Source organism: Vidua chalybeata, chromosome 30 (assembly GCF_026979565.1).
Source record: "Vidua chalybeata isolate OUT-0048 chromosome 30, bVidCha1 merged haplotype, whole genome shotgun sequence".
NCBI classification, from domain to species: domain Eukaryota; kingdom Metazoa; phylum Chordata; class Aves; order Passeriformes; family Viduidae; genus Vidua; species Vidua chalybeata.
The window spans coordinates 193,116-210,490 of NC_071559.1; the positions used below are offsets into that span (position 1 = coordinate 193,116).

Consider the following 17,375-nt stretch of genomic DNA (forward strand, 5'->3'; position numbering starts at 1 on the left):
GAAGGAAAATCGTTCCCTGGGATCCCCCGGGCCCCCCCAGCCCGCTCCGCGGCGCTGCGCGGGCGCGGCCGCGAGGTGGCGCTGTCGGCCCAGGGTTCGCGCAGGGGCCCCTCCCCCACCCCCCCCCCCAAATTCCGCACCCGCGGAGCGACCCCGCGACCCCCGCGCTCTGCCCGTGCCCCCAAATCCGCCTCTCTTCAATCCTTTCATGCGCCCTTCCATTCTTTTTTTTTTGGGTCTATTTTAAAATTTATTTTTCAATTTTATTTTTTTTTTTTTTAATTTTTAACAGAAGTTAATTTTATTTTAAATCCGCGTTTTAATTTAATTTTTAATCCCTTCCTTTCTCCTAATGGAGGTGCACCCAGCATCCAAGGGCGTAAAATCTTCCCCTCCTCCCCCCTCAAAAAAAATTAAAATGCTGTTTAAAAAAAAAAAAATCATTTTTTGGAGCGGTTGCGGCGCTGATTTTTCCTCATTTCCCCCCCTTCCTCCTCGTTATTTACGCCCCTCACGTCTCCCGCCGCGCTCCGGGGTGGGGAAGCAGAAAATGACATTTTCCAGTGAAGGTCAGGGCAAAAGGGAGGAGGAGGGGGGACAGAAAATCCTCAAAACCCACGAAATGCCCCCAAAAAAAACCCCAACCCCGCGCCCCAGACAAAGAGCAGCACCCCAAAAATCGGGATATTCCATTAAAAAAAAAAAAAAAAAAAAAAAAAACCACAACAGCGGGAATTGTGTTTTTATCATTCCTAGAAATCCTGGAGGGGCTGGGGGGGTCCTTTCACCAAAATCCCGATGTTCATCCCCAAGTTAAAATGAGATTTTTTTTTGGAGGGAAATCCGCGCTTTTATCCAGAAAAAATACCCCAAAAACCCAAAATTTCTTCCCCCCACCCTGAGCTGAAAATTCCAATTTATTTTCGCCCCCTGGATCGGCGCTGGGGGTTTAAAAATAGGAATTATTGATTAGGGAGGGGAAATTCTGTCCCTGGGAATTGCGGAGCCTCTCTTGTCCTTGCCTGCTCTTCCCTCCCTTCCTTTTGGGGGAAAACCGGCGGAATTTGGGGAAAAAGGAGCCGGAGCCGGGGAATTCCGCACAAAGCGGGAGGGTTTGGGGGGGGTTCGTGGCAGAAAATGGGAATTTCGCGTTAAAAATGGGAATATTTGGGGGCTGGGTGGAAATGAGTTCATTGTCTGCCCGCGCAGCTCCCCCCCCTCCCCGCGCCGCCTTCTCCGGGGGAAAAAATGGGGAGAAAAAGGGAGAAAATGGGAAAATCGGCTCAAGGTGGGCCGGGGGTCGTTCCTGTCCTCGGGGAGGTGTGGGGAAAAATCAAAGAAAAAATTTAAAAATTCAAAATTTGAACCTTTCCTGAGGCTGGAGCCGCCCCAAATAAAATAAAGCTGAAAAATGTGAATTTTGCAGGGCAGGAAAACCTCGAGGTTTTGTGGAAATTAGGATTGAAATCATTCTGAAAATAATTCAGGTTTTTTTGGTTTTTTTTCAGGGGGGAAAGGTTTGGGAGGGCTCTGATGGGGTTGGGGTGATGGAATTTTGGGGGGATTTGGGGCATTTTTGGCGTCTCCACAGCAAAAAAAAAATCTTTTGGGAAATGCTCTCGTCCCTCCCCAAGCCTGAAAAAAAAAAAAATCACACAAAAATGAACAAAACCCCTCGGATTTTGGGGTGATTTCGGTGTTTTCAAGCAGTTCCGTCCGCACGAAAGTTTGCAGGGGGTGGTCACAAAAAAAAAAAAAAAAAGAAAAAAAGAGAAAAAAAGAAAAAAAAAAAAAAGTGAGGCCCGAGGGTTCAGAAATGGGCTGGAAAACGGGAAAATGGGAATTTTTTGGGCTGGAAAAGGGGGGAAAAGGGTCTGGGGTGGGTTTGGTGCTTTTTGGTTTTTTTTTTTTTTTTTTTTTTGGTTTTTTTTTTTTTTTTTTTTTTTTTTTTTTTTGCAGCGCGCACAAAGGGCAGCCTGACTTTGCCTCCAAAGTGGATTTTTTTACAGGCAAAAAAAAAATTTCAATTTATCCCCTCGGAATTCCGTCCCGGGCAATTCCAGAGGATTGGGTTAAACAGGGGGGGGAGGGAGGTGGGGGAAAAATGGAAAAAAATGGAATAAAATGGAAAAAAACACCCAAACCCTGGGCGGTTTTGTGGATTTATTCGCTCCCCAGGACAGAGAGGAGCGGCCGATCCAGAGGGGGGAAAATTCCCGGGATTTTGGCTCAGTTTTGGTTGTTTTTTTTTTTTGGGGGGGGGGGGGGGCTTTTGTTTGGTTAGTTCCCAGCAGCACCAGGAGAGCGAGAAAATGGGAAAAATAGGATGAAAATGGGGAAAAATAAGGGGGAAATGGGGAAAATAGGGAGGAAAATGGGGGAAAAAAGGGGGGAAATGGGGAAAATAGGGAGGAAATGGGGAAAATTGAGGGAAAATAGGGAGGAAAATGGGGAAAATTGGGGGGAAATGGGGAAAATAGGGAGGAAAATGGGGAAAATTGGGGGAAAATGGGAATAAAGGGGAAAATAGGAGGGAAAATGGGGAAAGGGGAAGAAAAGGGAGGGAAAAAGGGGGAAAAAGGAGGGAAGGGGAAGAAGGAAATAAAAGGAAAATAGAAGGGGGAATAGGAGGAAAATAGAAGAAAACAGAAGGGGGAAAAGGAGAGGAGAAAGGGAAAATAAGATGGGGAAAAATGGGGAGGAAAAGGAAAAAGGGAAAAAAAAAGGGAATAAAGGCCAAAAAATCAAGGAGGAGTTTAGGAAATCTGGGAAAAAAAGGGAAAAAAAGAGGAACCCCCCCCCCCCTCAGGGCCCCCTCCCCCTTCCAGGTGGGACCCCCCAGAAATGGCAACAACAACAAAAACAACAACAAAAAAAACCCTAAAAACAACAAAAAGAACCCCAAATCCCCCCGGGATCGCCGGGTTTGGGGTTTTGGGGTGCGGGGGGGTCCCGGGGGGGTCCCGGGGTTGGGATTTACCTGCTCAGGTGAGCCGGGGTCACCCCCCCCGCTGCCCGGAAGGAAACGGGGGGGTTGGGGTTGGGGGTTGAGATTTGGGGTTTTGGGGTTTTTTTTAGGTTTTTTGGGGGGTTTGGGGTCTGCAGGCGCCCCCTCCCCCCCCGGGATCGCGGATTTTGGGGGTTTTTCGGTGTTTTTTGGCCGCTCCCCCCCATGAAAAAAGCGGAATTTTGGGGTCATTTGTGAGGTGGAGAGAGGAGAGGGGGGAGGAATTGGGGGAAAAGAGGGGAAAAAAGGGGGGAAAAGGGGGGGAAAAGGGAAAAAAGGAGGGGGTGGAAAGGAGAAGAGAAGAAAAGGAGGGGGGAAAAAAGAGGAGGAAAGGAAAAAAAAAAGGGGGGAAAGAAGAGGAGAAAAAAGGAGAGGAAAATAAAAACAGGGAAAAAGGAAGGGGAAAAAGAGGGGAGAAAAAAGAAAAGGAAGGGAAAAAATGAAAAGGAAGGAAAAATGAAAAGGAAAGGAAAAATGAAAAGGAAGGGAAAAATGAAAAGGAAGAAAAAAGAGGAAGGTAAAAAAAAGAAAAAGAAGGGGAAAAATGAAGGAAAAAAGGAAGAAAAAAAAACGAAGGAAAAAAAGAAGGGAGAAAAAAGAAGGGAAAAAAGGGGGAAAAAGAAGGGGAAAAAAGAAAGGGAGAAAAAAATAAGGAAAAAAAAAGAAGGGAGAAAAAAAGAAGGAGGAAAAAAAAGAAGGGGGGGAAAAAAGAAGGGGAAAAAAAGGAAGGGAAGAAAAAAAAAGGAAGGGAAGAAAAAAAACGGAAGGGAAGAAAAAAAAGGAAGGAAAAAAAAGGAAGGGAAGAAAAAAAAATGAAGGAAAAAAAAAAAAAAAAGGAAAGGGAAGGGAAGGAAAAAAAAAAAAAAGAAGGGAGCAGAAAAAAAAAAAAAAAAAGCCACACCGCCGGGATTTTGAGGAATTTGCCTGTGGTGTTAAAGGGAAGGAGCAGAGTTCCAAGAGAAATTGAGAGAGAGGGAGGGAGGGAGGAGAGCTCTACCTACCGCCACAGCAGAGAGGAGTCAAGAGCACCGGAGCCACTCGGAGCCACCATGAAACGCCTTTGAGAGCGCGGTTAAAAAACAAAACAACAACAACAACCAAAAAAAAAAAATTACCAAAAAAAAAAAAAAACAGCAACAACAAAAAACCAACAACAACAACAACAACAAAAAAATTACCGACAGCGGTCACCCTCCAAAAAAAAAAAAAAAATCTTAAAAAAAAAAAAAAAAGAGAAAGAAAAGAAAAATAGCCACTCTTTAAAAAAAAAAAAAAAAAAAGCGCAGGACTTCAGCAGTGAGAGGGACAAACCTCGCTTTGCTGCTTTTTTTTTGATTTTAGAGTTATAGCGGATTTTTTTTTTGAGAGAGAGTTAAAACCTTTTTTTTTTAAGAATTAAAGAGTGTTTCTTTCAGGGCTAAAGCGGTGGGGTTTTTTTCAGGATTAAACCTTTTTTTTTTTTTTTTTTTTTTTTTTTTGAGGATTACAGCAGGTTTTTTAAAGAATTTAACAGCGTTTTTTTTCAGCATTCACCCGGATTTTTTTTTTTTTTTAATAACTAGAGCGGCGTTTTTTTTTTTTTCAGAACCAACCTTTTTTTTTTTTTTTTACGACTCGAAGCGGGGTCTCTTCAGAACCCAACCGGATTCCTTATCAGAGTTAACCCGGATCTTTTTTCACAGTTAAACCTGATATTTTCCCAGCGTTGACCCGCATTTTTTCGCAGACTTAACCCGGCATTTTTCATTTTTTCGCAGAGTTAACCCGGATTTTTTTTTTTTTTTTTTGTTCCAGAGTTAACCCTGATTTTTTTTTTTCAGCGTTAAACCTGATTTCTTTCAGAGTTAACCCTGATATTTTCCCAGCGTTAACCCTGATATTTTCCCAGCGTTTACCTCGATTTTTCCCCAGCGTTTACCCCGATTTTTACAGCGTTTACCTCGATTTTTACAGCGTTTACCCCGATTTTTCCCCCACCGTTTACCCCGATTTTCCCCAGCGTTTACCTCGATTTTCCCCAGCGTTTACCCCGATATTCCCCAACCTTTACCCCGATTTTTCCCCACCTTAACTCCGATTTTCCCCACCTTTACCCCGATTTTTCCCAGCGTTTACCCCGATTTTCCCCCAACCTTTACCCCGATTTTCCCCCCACCTTTACCCCGCTTTCCCCCACCTTAACCCCGATTTTCCCCAACCTTTCCCCTGATTCCCCCCGCGAATTAAACCGAATTTCCCACCGTCACCCCCCCCCCATTTCCCCCTCGCCCCCAGCCCCCTTCCCCCTGTTATTTTTAACCCTTCCCGCGCCGCTCGCCCCCTCCGCCGCCGCCGCAGCAGCACCGCCGGCAGCGGGGCCGTTTCCCCGCCGCGCTCGCCTCTTTCCCCCTCTCCCCGGTCTTGCATGCGAGGGTCATGAGTTCCTACTTCGTCAACCCGCTCTTCTCCAAGTACAAAGGCGGCGAATCCCTGGAGCCGACCTACTACGACTGCCGCTTCCCGCAGAGCGTGGGCCGGAGCCACGCCGCCGTCCTCTACGGCCCCGGCGGCGCCGCTCCGTCCTTCCAGCACCCCTCGCACCACGTCCAGGAGTTCTTCCACCACGGCGCCTCGGGCATCTCCAACCCTTCGGGCTACCAGCAGAACGCGCCCTGCGCCCTGGCGTGCCACGGCGATGCCTCCAAGTTTTACGGCTACGAGGCGCTGCCGCGGCAGGCGCTGTACGGCGCGCAGCAGGACGCGCCCGCGGTGCCCTACGCGGACTGTAAATCCTCGGCCGGCGGCGCGGCGGGAGGAGGAGGAGGCGGCGGGGCCGAGGGGCAAGGGGGGCACCTCAGCCAGAGCTCCTCGCCCAGCCTGATGTTCCCCTGGATGAGGCCGCACGGTGAGGCTGGGGGGAAAAAAAAAAAGGGAGGGGGTTTGGGGGGATTTCCATGTCTTTTTTATACTCCTTGTCTTTTTTTTTGCTCGGATTTTTTTTTTTTGTAGTTTTTTTGTGTTGTTGTTGTTGTTCGGATTTTTTTTTTCTTTTAATTTCTGGTTTAAATTTTTCTTTTCATTTTTTCTTTGACTTTTTGTTCCAATTTTTTGTTCCAATTTTTGTTCCAATTGTTCTTTTATTTTTTTTGTTTAACTGTTCCCTTGAATTTTTGTTCGAATTTTTGTTCGAATTTTTATTCGAACTTTTGTTCCAATCGTTCTTTTAATTCTTTGTTTAACTGCTCCTTTGAATTTTTGTTCCAATTTTTGTTCCGATTTTTCTCTTAATTTTTTTGTTTCAATGTTCCTCTTAATTTTTGTTCGAATTTTTGTTCGAATTTTTGTTTTAAATCCTTTTTTCTTTTGAGGCGGGGGTGGGGAGGTTCGGTTGGCTTCTTTAATTTTTGTTGGTTTTTTTTCTTTGGTTGGGTTTTTTTGTTTGTTTTTTGTTGGTGGGTTTTTTTTTTTCTGAGAGGGTTTTTCTTTTTGTGTTTTCGGAGGTTTTCTTTATTTATTTTTAAGGGATTTTAAAGTGATTTTTTTTAGTGTTTTTTTTCCAACGTATTTGGGGGGGTCATTTATTTATTTATTTATTTATTCATTTATTTTGTAAGGCATTTAAAAGGGATTTTTTTCAGCGTATTTGTGGGTTTTTTTAGGGCTTTTTTTTTTTTTTTTTTTTTTTGAGGGGGTTTCCTGTGTTCTCTCTCTCTCTTTTTTTTTTTTTTTTTTTTTTTTTTTTTTTTTTTTTTTTTTTGGCAGGGTTCTTTTGGGTCGTTTTGTTTCTGGTTTGTTTTGTTTTTTTTTTTTTTTTAATTTGGGTTTTTATTTTTTGGTCTATTTTTAATGGTCTCGCTCGTTTTGGTGGCGTTTGGGGTGGGTTTGGGGCTGTTCGGGGGCGGTTCGGTGTTGGCTGGGTCAGTTTGGGTCGATTTTGGTGCCGTTTGGGTTCTTTTGGTGCCGGGTTGGATTTGGGCTCTTTTGGAGCTCTTTGGGTCGGGTTTGGGTCATTTGGGCGCTGCGAGAGGAGACAGAGGGAGGAGAGAGCATAGGGGAGGGAAATCGGGGAAAAAGAGCAGGAAAGAGGGAAAAAAGAGGAAAAATAGGGGGGAAATGAGCGAAAAAGAGGAAAAAGAGGGGAAAAGGAGGGGAAAAAGAAGAAAAATAGGGGAAAAAGAGGAAAAAGAGGGGGAAAAGGAGGGGAAAAAGAGGGGGAAAAGGAGGGGAAAAAGAGGGGGAAAATGAGCGAAAAAGAGGAAAAAGAGGGGAAAAGGAGGGAAAAAAGAGGAAAAAGAGGGAAAAAAGGAGGGGAAAAGGAGGGGGAAAGGAGGAGAAAGGAGGGGAGGGGAAAAGGAGAAGAAAAGAGAAGGAGGTTGGTTTGTTTGGGTTGGCTTTGGCTGGGTTTTGGTGCCGCTTGGGCTGGAATTGCGTTGTTTGGGTTGTTTTGGGGTTGTTTGGGGTGTTTTGGGGTTGTTTGGGGTGTTTTGGGGTTGTTTGGGTTCTTTTGGGGTTATTTGGGTGGGTTTTGGGGGATTTTGGGGGATTTTGGGGCTGTTCGTGTCTCGGTGTGTGCCTCTGTGTGTGTGTGCAGATGTTGGAATGCCGCGTGCTGAGCAGAATTCCCACCTTTTAGCCCAAAATTCCAACCTTTCAGCCCAAAATTCCGACCTTTCAGCCCTAATTTCCGACATTTCAGCCCAAAATTCCGACCTTTCAGCCCGAAATTCCGACCTTTCAGCCCGAAATTCCGACATTCCAGCCCAAAATTCCGACCTTTCAGCCCAAATTTCCGACCTTTCACCCAAAAATTCCGACCTTCCAGCCCAAAATTCCGACCTTTCAGCCCAAAATTCCGACCTTTCAGCCCGAAATTCAGGCCTCTCGTCCCAAAATTCAGACTTTTTATCCCCAAATCCCGGCCTTTTATCTCAAAATTCCCACCATTTATCATTATCGAAATTCCGGCCTCTCCTCTCTAAAATTTAGACTTTTTATGGCAAAATTCCGGCCTCATATCCTAAAACTCAGACTTTTGTCCCCAAATTCCGCCCTTTTAGCCCCAAATTCAGACCTTCCGTCTCAAAATGTACCCTGAAATTCCGGCCTCTTATCCCAAAATTCCGAGATTTTACCCCAAAATTCCGGCCTCTTCTCCCCAAATTCAGGCATCTCCCCAAAATCCCGACCTCCCGCCAACGCGCCCATCCCCACTTCCCCATAAATATATTTATTTTCCTATTTATTTTTAAAGAATAGCAATAATAACCTCAGCTCCAACCCAGCCGTTCTCTAGAATATTTTTATTTTTTTTTTTTTACCAAAACAAACCGAGGGGATTCCCTAGAAAAAAAAAAAGAAATTAAAAAACCTAAAGCTGAAAAGGCGCTAAAAAGTAAAACTTGGGATATTTTATTTTATTTTTTAGGTTTTTTTTTTTTTTCTTTTTTTATGGCTTGCCTGGAGGATTGGCAATAAGATACGGCTCCCACGAGGTTGTTTGCATGTTGATAAGAGCAGCGCTCTTAAAAATGTCAAAAATGTCAAAAATGCCCTTTTTTAACCGCTGGGAGACGCAGCCGGAGAGGTGGGACCCGGTCCGGAGGATTTCTTCATATTTATATAGAGATATATTCAAATTTTTAAATTATTTTTTCTTGTTATTTCATGTTTATATTGTTGTCATTTCCTATTGATGTCGTTATTATTTCATCACGCCTCCGGAGGGGGAAAAAAAAAAAAAGTTGCAGGAGGGAGGGGAAAAATTAAAAATAAATAAAAAAAAAAAAAACAAAAAAAAACAAAAAACCAAACCAAAACCAAAACCCTCAGCCTGGGGCTGTGAGGGTTGGAATTAAAAAAATATATATTAAAAAAAAAAAACCAATAAGACAAATGTGAGGAAAATCAAAATACATAAATAAAACAAAGCCTGGAAAACGAAGGGGGAAAAAGGAAATAATTCGAATTTCAGCTGCGGGTAATTCAAACCATGTGAGGCGGTTTTTAGGGCGAAAAGTGAGAAATTCAAAGCATCCAAAATAACCCAAAAAAAAAAAACAAAAAAGGGGAGAAAAAAAAAAAAAGAGAAGAGAAGAATTGTGGCCGCTGGCGAGGGGACGTGGCCCAGGGGCTGCGCCGGAGGAAAATCGTTATTTATTTCTCCGAGCTTTGACCCGCCGGGAGCTGCAGCCGGATCTGCGTTTTTTTCCCCCAAAATAAATTGATTTTCTCATTAGCGCCGGAGGAAGTGCCGGCGCTGCAGCCTCAGCTGCTTTTATTTTCATTTTTCCCCGGTTTATTTTGATTTTTTTTTTGTCATTTTTTTGCCCCTCCCGAGTTGGTTTTGTGGACGAGCAGGAGAATCTTCGGGTTCTGGGGTTGTTTTGAGGAGAAAAAAGGAGATTTTGGGTAAAAAGGAGCTCCCCACCCCCCTCCCTGTCTGTGTTTTGGGGTGAATGTGTGGAAAATGAAAAGGGAATTTTGGGGTTTTGTGGGGGGAGGGAAGGGGATAAAGGGGGGAGAGGAAAAATCGGGGAAAAGGGGGGAAAAAGAGGGAAAATGGGAAAAAAAGTTGAAAATGAAAGAAAAAGGGAAAAAGGGAAAGAAAAGGAAGGGGAAGGGCGAGATGAGGGGGGAAAAGGAATAAAAAGGGGGAAAAAAAGGAAGGAAAAGGGGAAAAAGGGAAAAAATGAGAATAAAGGGAGGAGAGAAGAAGAATAAAGGGAAAAAAGAGGGAAAATGGGAAAGAAAAGGGAAAAAAGATGGGCAGGAAAATGGGAATATGGGGAGGGAAAGAGTAAGGGAAAAAGAGAGAAAAAAGGAGAAAAACAGAGAAAAAGGAGAGGAATAAAGGAGGAAAGAAGAGAAAAAATTCAAATAAAATAAAAAAATAAGGGCTAAAGAGGCTGCTGAGGGTTTTCTGCGAACAATGTGCCTTTCCTAGGAATAATTTGATTTTTTTTTTTGAGGGGTTTCCCCCTTTTGGAAGGGTCTTTGTGCGTGGAAAGGGAGAAAAAGGCAAAATAAGGGGAAAGTGGGGGAAAAGGGGTGAAAAAGGGGGAAAAAGAGGGAGGGAAAGGGTTAAAAAGGGGGTGAAAATGGGGTTAAAAAGGGGTGAGAAAGGGCAAAAAATGGAGTAAAAAAGAAGGGAGAAAGGAAGGGAGAAAAAGGGAGAAAAAGGGGTGGAAAGAGGGAAAAAAAGGAGAGAAAAGGGTGAAAAATGACCAAAAAAAGAGCAGAGAAAAGGGTGAAAAAGGGCTGGAAAAAATGGGGTGAAAAGGGGGGGGAAAGGGGCAAAAAGAGGGAAAAAAGGGGTAAAAAGGGTAAATTAAATAGGGGGAAAAGGGGTGTAAGGGGCAAAAAAGAGGCAAAAAAGGGGTAAAAATGGGTAAAAAAAGGGATGAAAAGGGTAAATTAAATAGGGGCGAAAAGGGAGTGGAAAGGGGCAAAAAAGGGCAAAAAAGGGGCAAAAAAGGCGTGAAAATGGGTAAAAATGGGTAAAAAGGGGTAAAAAGAGTAAATTAAATAGGGGGGAAAGGGGCAAAAAAGGGGCAAAAAAGGCAAAAATGGTGATAAAAGGGTGAAAAAAGGGGTGAAAAAGAGGCAAAAAAGAGGCAAAAAAGGGTGAAAAAGGGGTGAAAAGGGTAAATTAAAGAGGGGCGAAAGGGGGGTGGAAAGGGGCACAAAAAGAGGCAAAAAGGGGTGAAAAAAAGGGTAAAAATGGGTGAAAAAAGGGGGAAAAGGGGAAAAAAGGGTGAAAATGGGGGAAAAAAGGGGGAAAAGGGTGAAAAGGGGTGGAAATTGGTGAAAAAGGGGTAAAAAGGGGAAAAAAGGGTGAAAAAAGGGGGGAAAAGGGGTGAAGAAGGGGTTAAAAAGGGGTAAAAAAAGGAGAGAAAAAGGGGTAAAAATGGGTGAAAAAAGGGGGGAAACGGGAAAATGGGTGAAAAAAGGGGTAAAAAGGGGGTAAAAAGGGGTGAAATTGGCAAAAAGGGGGGAAATGGGGGAAAAGGGGTGGAAATTGGTGAAAAAGGGGTAAAAAGGGGGAAAAAAGGGGTGAAAAAAAGGGGGGAAAGGGGTGAAAAAGGGGTTAAAAAGGGGTAAAAAAGGAGAGAAAAAGGGGTAAAATGGGTGAAAAAAGGGGGAAAAGGGGAAAATGGGTGAAAAAAGGGATAAAAAAGGGGTAAAAGGGGTGAAAAAGAGGCAAAAAAGGGGTAAAAAGGGGGGAAATGGGTGAAAAAGGGGTAAAAAAGGGGTGAAAATGGGTGAAAAAAGGGGTAAAAAAGGGCTAAAAAGAGGCAAAAAAGGGGTAAAAATGGGTGAAAAAACGGTGAAAAGGGGGTAAAAATGGCTAAAAATGGGTGAAAAATGGGTGAAAAAAGGGGTAAAAAAGGGCTAAAAAAGGGGTAAAAAAGGGGTGAAAATGGGTGAAAAAGGGGTAAAAATGGGTGAAAAAAGGGTGGAAAAAGGGGTAAAAAGGGGTAAAAATGGGTGAAAAAAGGGGTAAAAAGGGGTAAAAATGGGTGAAAAAAAGGTGGAAAAGGGACCAAAGCAGGGCCAGAAGGGGCGAGCACCGGCGGAAAAAAGGCCAAAAAAAATCGGAATTTTTGGGGTTTTTACCCCCCCAAGCTCAGCCGGGCGGGGGCAAAAGGGAGCGAGGGGGGAGTTTGGGGTGTTTGGGGTTTTTTTTTTTGGTGATTTTTTTTCTTTATTGGGGATTTTTGGGTTTTTTGGGTTTTTTTTGGTTATTTTAGGTTCGATTTTTGATCATTTTTTTGGGGTATTTTGGTGGCTTTTCAGGAGTTTTTCTCTCATCATTACTGAGGGTGGGGTTTTTTCTTTTTTTGGTTTTGTTTTGGGTTTTTTTCCTTTTTTTTTTTTGTTTGTTTGTTTGTTTCTTCGGGGTGTTTTTTTCTTTCTTTTTAAACTTTTTTTAAATTTTTTTTTTCTGTTTTACTCTGCTTTTCCTCCGTATTTTCCCTTTTCAGGGCGTATTTTACACCTAAACACAAACCAAATTTTCACCATTCCCCCTCCCTCCCAAAAAAAATCACTTTTTTTTTTTTTAATCCCAATTTTTTTTGGTTTTAAATTCCGATTAAAAAAAAGTTCATTTTTAAAATCCAATTAAAAAAAAATCCAATTCGTTTTTTAACTTCTAATTAATTTTAATTCCAATTTTATTTTTAATTTCAATTTCTTAAACTCCAATTGATTTTTAATCCCGATTTCTTTTAATTCCATTTTTTCCAATTCCAATTAATTTGAATTCCCATTTTTTTAATTCCAATTTTTTTAAATTCCCAATTTTAAAAAAATTGCCATTATTTTTTAATTCCAATAGATTTTCATTCCAATTGATTTTTAATTCCAATTGATTTTTTCATTCCGATATATTTTCATTCCAATTCATTTTTCATTCCAATTTTTGTTTTAAATCCCAATTAATTTTAATTCCGATTTAAAAAATCCATATTTTTTAATCCGATTTTTTAAATTGAATTTTCCCCCTTTCGTTTTTTAATCCAAATTTCTTTCAATCCCATTTTATTTCAATTCCGATTTGTAAAAATCCTTTTTTTTTTTTAAATCCGACTTTTAAAAAATTGAATTCCCCCCCTTTTTTTGTCCTTTTAATCCCAATTTATTCCAATTCCAATTTTTAAAAAATCCATTTTTTTAAATCCGATTTTTAAGAAATCCAATCCCCCCTTTTTTTCCTTTTAATCCCAATTTATTTCAATCCCAATTAAAAAAAAAAATCCATTTTCTTTTTAAAATCCGATTTTTTTTTTAATCCAATCCCCCTTTTTTTTCCCTTTTAATCCCAATTTACTTCAACTCCGACTTTCAAAAACCCATCTATTTAAAAAAAATCCAATTTTTTTTTAAAAATTAAATTACCCCCCCCTTTTTTTTTTTAAATTTGAATTTGAATTTTAATTTGAATTTGAATTCCCGCAGCCCCGGGCAGGCGCAGCGGCCGCCAGACGTACAGCCGCTCCCGGCCGCGGGAGCTTTTCCCTTTAATCCCGATGTACTTCAACTCCCACTTTCCAAAACCCATATATTTTTTAAAAATCCATTTTTTAAAATTAAATTAAACCTTTTTTTTTTTAATTTTAATTTTAATTTTAATTTTAACTTTAACGTTAATTTTAATTTTAACTTTAGTTTTCCTTTAATCCCTATTTACTTCAACTCCGACTTTCAAAAACCCATATATTAAAAAAAAAATCCAATTTTTTTTCTTTTTAAAATTAAATTAAACCCTTTTTTTTAAATTTAATTGTAACTTTAATTTAAATTTAAATTTTGATTCCCACAGCCCCGGGCAGGCGCAGCGGCCGCCAGACGAACAGCCGCTCCCAGCCGCGGGAGCTTTTCCCTTTAATCCCGATGTACTTCAACTCCCACTTTCAAAAACCCTTTTAATTTTAATTTCAATTTGAACTTTAATTTTAATTTCAATTTTAATTTTAACTTTCAATTTTAATTTGAAATTTAATTTCGATCCCCGCAGCTCCGGGCAGGCGCAGCGGCCGCCAGACGAACAGCCGCTCCCAGCCGCGGGAGCTTTTTCCTTTAATCCCGATGTACTTCAACTCCCACTTTCCAAAACCCATATATTTTTTTAAAAATCCAATTTTTTTTTTAAATTCAATTAAATTTTAATTTAAATTTGAATGTTGATCCCCGCAGCCCCGGGCAGGCGCAGCGGCCGCCAGACGTACAGCCGCTCCCAGCCGCGGGAGCTTTTCCCTTTAATCCCGATGTACTTCAACTCCCACTGTCCAAAACCCTTTTAATTTTAATTTTAATGTTAACTTTAATTTCAATTTTAATTTGAATTTACTTTGGCTCTCCCCGCAGCCCCGGGCAGGCGCAGCGGCCGCCAGACGTACAGCCGCTACCAGACGCTGGAGCTGGAGAAGGAATTCCTCTTCAACCCGTACCTGACCCGCAAGCGGCGCATCGAGGTCTCGCACGCGCTGGGACTGAGCGAGCGCCAGGTGAAAATCTGGTTCCAGAACCGCCGCATGAAGTGGAAAAAGGAGAACAACAAGGACAAACTGCCCGGCGCCGCCCGCGACGAGGAGAAAGCCGAGGAGGAAGGCAACGAGGAAGAGGAGAAAGAGGAGGAAGAGAAGGACGAGAGCAAGGACTAAGGCCGGGCTCGAGCGGCGCTTTGGGCTCGGAGCGAGCGGCGCTCGCCGCCGCCGCCGCCGCCGCCGTTGTTGTTGTTGTTTTTTTCCCTCCTGGCAGACGATAAATCGCGATGTTTACGACGGCCATTCGCTTTTATAGAGTTTCCAATGGAGAGGCTCACGCAGCAGGAACTACCTGTCAAGCGCCTCGGGGCTTTTGGATTTTTAGCTTTTATTGGCGGGGAGCATTCCCTGATTCCTGCTTTTTTTTTTTTTTTTTTTTTTTTGGGGGGGGGGGGTTAATCCTTTTCCCCCTTTATTTCTAATTTTTTCGCCCCTTTTTTCCTCCTTTCCCCCCCTTTTTTCCTCCTCTTCCCCCCTTTTTTCCTCCTTTCCTCCCTTTATTTCTAATTTTCCCCCCTTTTTTTCTAATTTTGCCCCCCTTTTTTCCTCCTTTCCCCCCCTTTTTTCCTCCTCCCCCCTTTTTTTTATTTTTCCTTCTTTCCCCTCCTGTTTTTCTAATTTTGCCCCCTTTTTTCCTCCCTTCCCCCCCTTTTTTCCTCCTTTCCCCCCTTTTTTTCCCCCTTTCCCCCCTTTTTTCCTCCTTTTCCCCTTTGTTTCTAATTTTCCCCTTTATTCCTCCTTTTCCCCCCATTTTTTCTAATTGCCCCCCTTTTTTCCTCCTTTTCCCCTTTGTTTCCAATTTTCCCCCTTTATTCCTCCTTTTCCCCCTTTTTTTTTATTTTCCCACCCTTTATTCCTCCTTTTCCCCTTTTTTTTTCTAATTTCCCCCCTTTTTCCCTTCTTTTCCCCTTTTTTTTTCCCTTTTCCCCTCCCTTTTCCTCCTTTTCCCCCCTTTTTTCCCCTTTTCCCCCTTTTTTCAGCTTTGTCCCCATTTTAAATAATTTCCCCTTTTTATATCCTTTCAGCCCCTTTTAATCAATTCCCCCCCTTTTTTATCCTTCCCCCCCCTTTTTTTTAAATAATATCCCCCTTTTCAATCCTTCCCCCCCTGTTTATCCTTTCCCCCTCTTTCAAAATAATTTTTCCCTTTTTTTATCCCTTTCCCCCCTTTTTTTATCCCCTTTTTCCACCTGTTTTTTTTCCCTTTTTTGTTCCATAACTGGAGGAAAAAAATCCGATTAAAAATGAAATTACGCGGCTAAACCAGGTCCGGGAGTGAAATGTCACTGCTCGTCCCAAATTTGGATTTGGGATCCCATTTTCCGAAAAAAATCCCTAATTCCCACTTTTTTTATCCCATTTTCCGCCCTTTTTTTTCCCCTTCTTTTTAAATTCCATATATTGTGGGGGGGAAAAAAATGGGATTAAAAATGGAATTATGACAGCGATTAATCCAGGCTGGGATGGAAATGTCCTTGCTCATCCCAAATTCTGATTTTGGGGGCATTTTTATTTAAATTTCCCTTATTTACATGGTTTTGTCTTTGGGTTTTTTTTTTTTAGTTCCATAAACGAGCAAAAAAAAAAAAAAAAGGGGGAGGAAAATAGGATTAAAATTGAATTTTAGGATAAAAAAATTGAAGTAACCGAGTTATTCCAAGGAGTGGGAGCGAAACGTGAGCAAAATGTCCCAAATTCGGGTTTATTTGAACACCTTTGACTTTCTCCCGTTTTATTGGGGTTTTTTTTGGGGCGATTTTTGCTTTTTTAAGTTTTTTTTTTCCTCCTCTTTCTCTCCTGAAAGACCCCGGGGGTTTTTCCCAGATTTTCCCTGGAATTCTCCTTTTCCCTGCGGGATTTGCTGGGCTGAGCCTCACCTGGCTCAGTCCCAAATCCGCTTTTTTTTTTTTCCAGGAATTTTTGGGAATTTCTGGGCAGGCCAAGCCGCTCATCCCTCCCTTTGCTTTTCCCACTTTTTTTTTTTTCACGTTTTCCAGCATTTCCCCCACGTTTTCCCTTTTTTTTTCCTGTTTTTTTTTTTCCCATATTTTCCCCATTTCCCCGTGTTTTATCCATGTTTTCTCAGCGTTATTCCACATTTTCCCACCTTTTTTTCCCCCGTTTTTCCCTGTTTTTTTTTTTTTTTCCCCCGCTGTCCGTGAGCACTCGAAGTTCTTCCTGTACTACCTAAAGGGAAAACCTGCAATAATTTAATTATCAACCTTTAATTAAGCAAACCGGGGAGGGGGGAGTTTCCAGATCAATCAAATCCGCTCCGAAAATTTAATTTAAAATAACCAGAGGAGAGCGAGAGCGGCCCCCATGCAAGCTACTAAGTAGCCAAAAAAATTTAAAAATATTAATAATAATAATAATAATTAATAATAATAATAATAAATAGTTAAAAAATAAAAACCAACCTTGTATTGTACTTATCACTACCTATAGAAGGAGTCATGCTTTGGAAGTATTTGTAATGCGGTTTTATTGTCGTTTGTTGCTGCTTATTTTCTTGGAAATAATTAATTGATGATGATGATGATGATGATGATGATGATGATGATGAAATAAAATTAAAAAAAAAAATTAAAAAAAAAAAACCCAACAACTGAAACTGCCTAGTTGAGAACGCACAGTATTGTTATTATTTTATTGTGCTTATAAAGTAGTGTAGGAATCAATTGCACTGAATGTAGAGTTATTATCTATTTGTCTTGACTTTTATCTGTTCATGCTCGGGAAATGAAAAAGAAAAATTAAAAAAATAAATAAAAAAAATTAAAAAAAAAAAAAAAAAGGAAAAAAAATTTCCGGGGGAGAGAAAAAAAAAAAATAAAAAAAAAAAGAAAAAAAAAAATCGTCGTCTGTTTTTATGTACAAAAATTAATAATAATAATAATAATAAAATAATGATTAAAAAGCGAGCTCGTCGTTCTGCGTGTTCCACCTCTGGATGTTGCCATTCCCGACGGGAAAATATGAAAAATATGGATTTGAAAAAAGGAAAAAAAAAAAAAGGAAAAAAAAAAGGAAAAAAAAGAAGGAAAATAAACTTTACTTCTGGCCAGCGTGGCGTTGTGTTGTATCCCTGAGACGCGCCGTAAATCCCGATAAAAATTCAAATTAATTCCGATTAAAGAATAAAAAGGTTTCCAGCGAGCGCGGAGTTTCTCTGCTCCCACCGCCCCGCCCTCCAAATCACCTCCGCCTGCCAAAAACCAACTTTTTTTGGGAGAAAAATCCCCAAATTTGGGTCACTTCTGGAGGATTCCCCCGGCCGGCGGGGCAGGAAAACGAAAATAAAGAAAATTTTACGAAACCTCCTGAAATTCTCTGTTAAT

The 17,375-nt window shown here is 41.4% G+C and overlaps 1 protein-coding gene across 1 annotated transcript; it reads left to right on the plus strand.

Annotated features, from left to right (window-relative positions):
* Nucleotides 1-5,422: 5,422 nt before the first annotated feature.
* Nucleotides 5,423-14,151, plus strand: HOXC8 (homeobox C8). Its single transcript, XM_053967383.1, has 2 exons — nt 5,423-5,891; nt 13,856-14,151. Exons 1-2 carry the CDS (start codon nt 5,423-5,425, stop codon nt 14,149-14,151), a joined length of 765 nt encoding a protein of 254 aa, XP_053823358.1.
* The last annotated feature ends 3,224 nt before the right edge of the window (nt 14,152-17,375 follow it).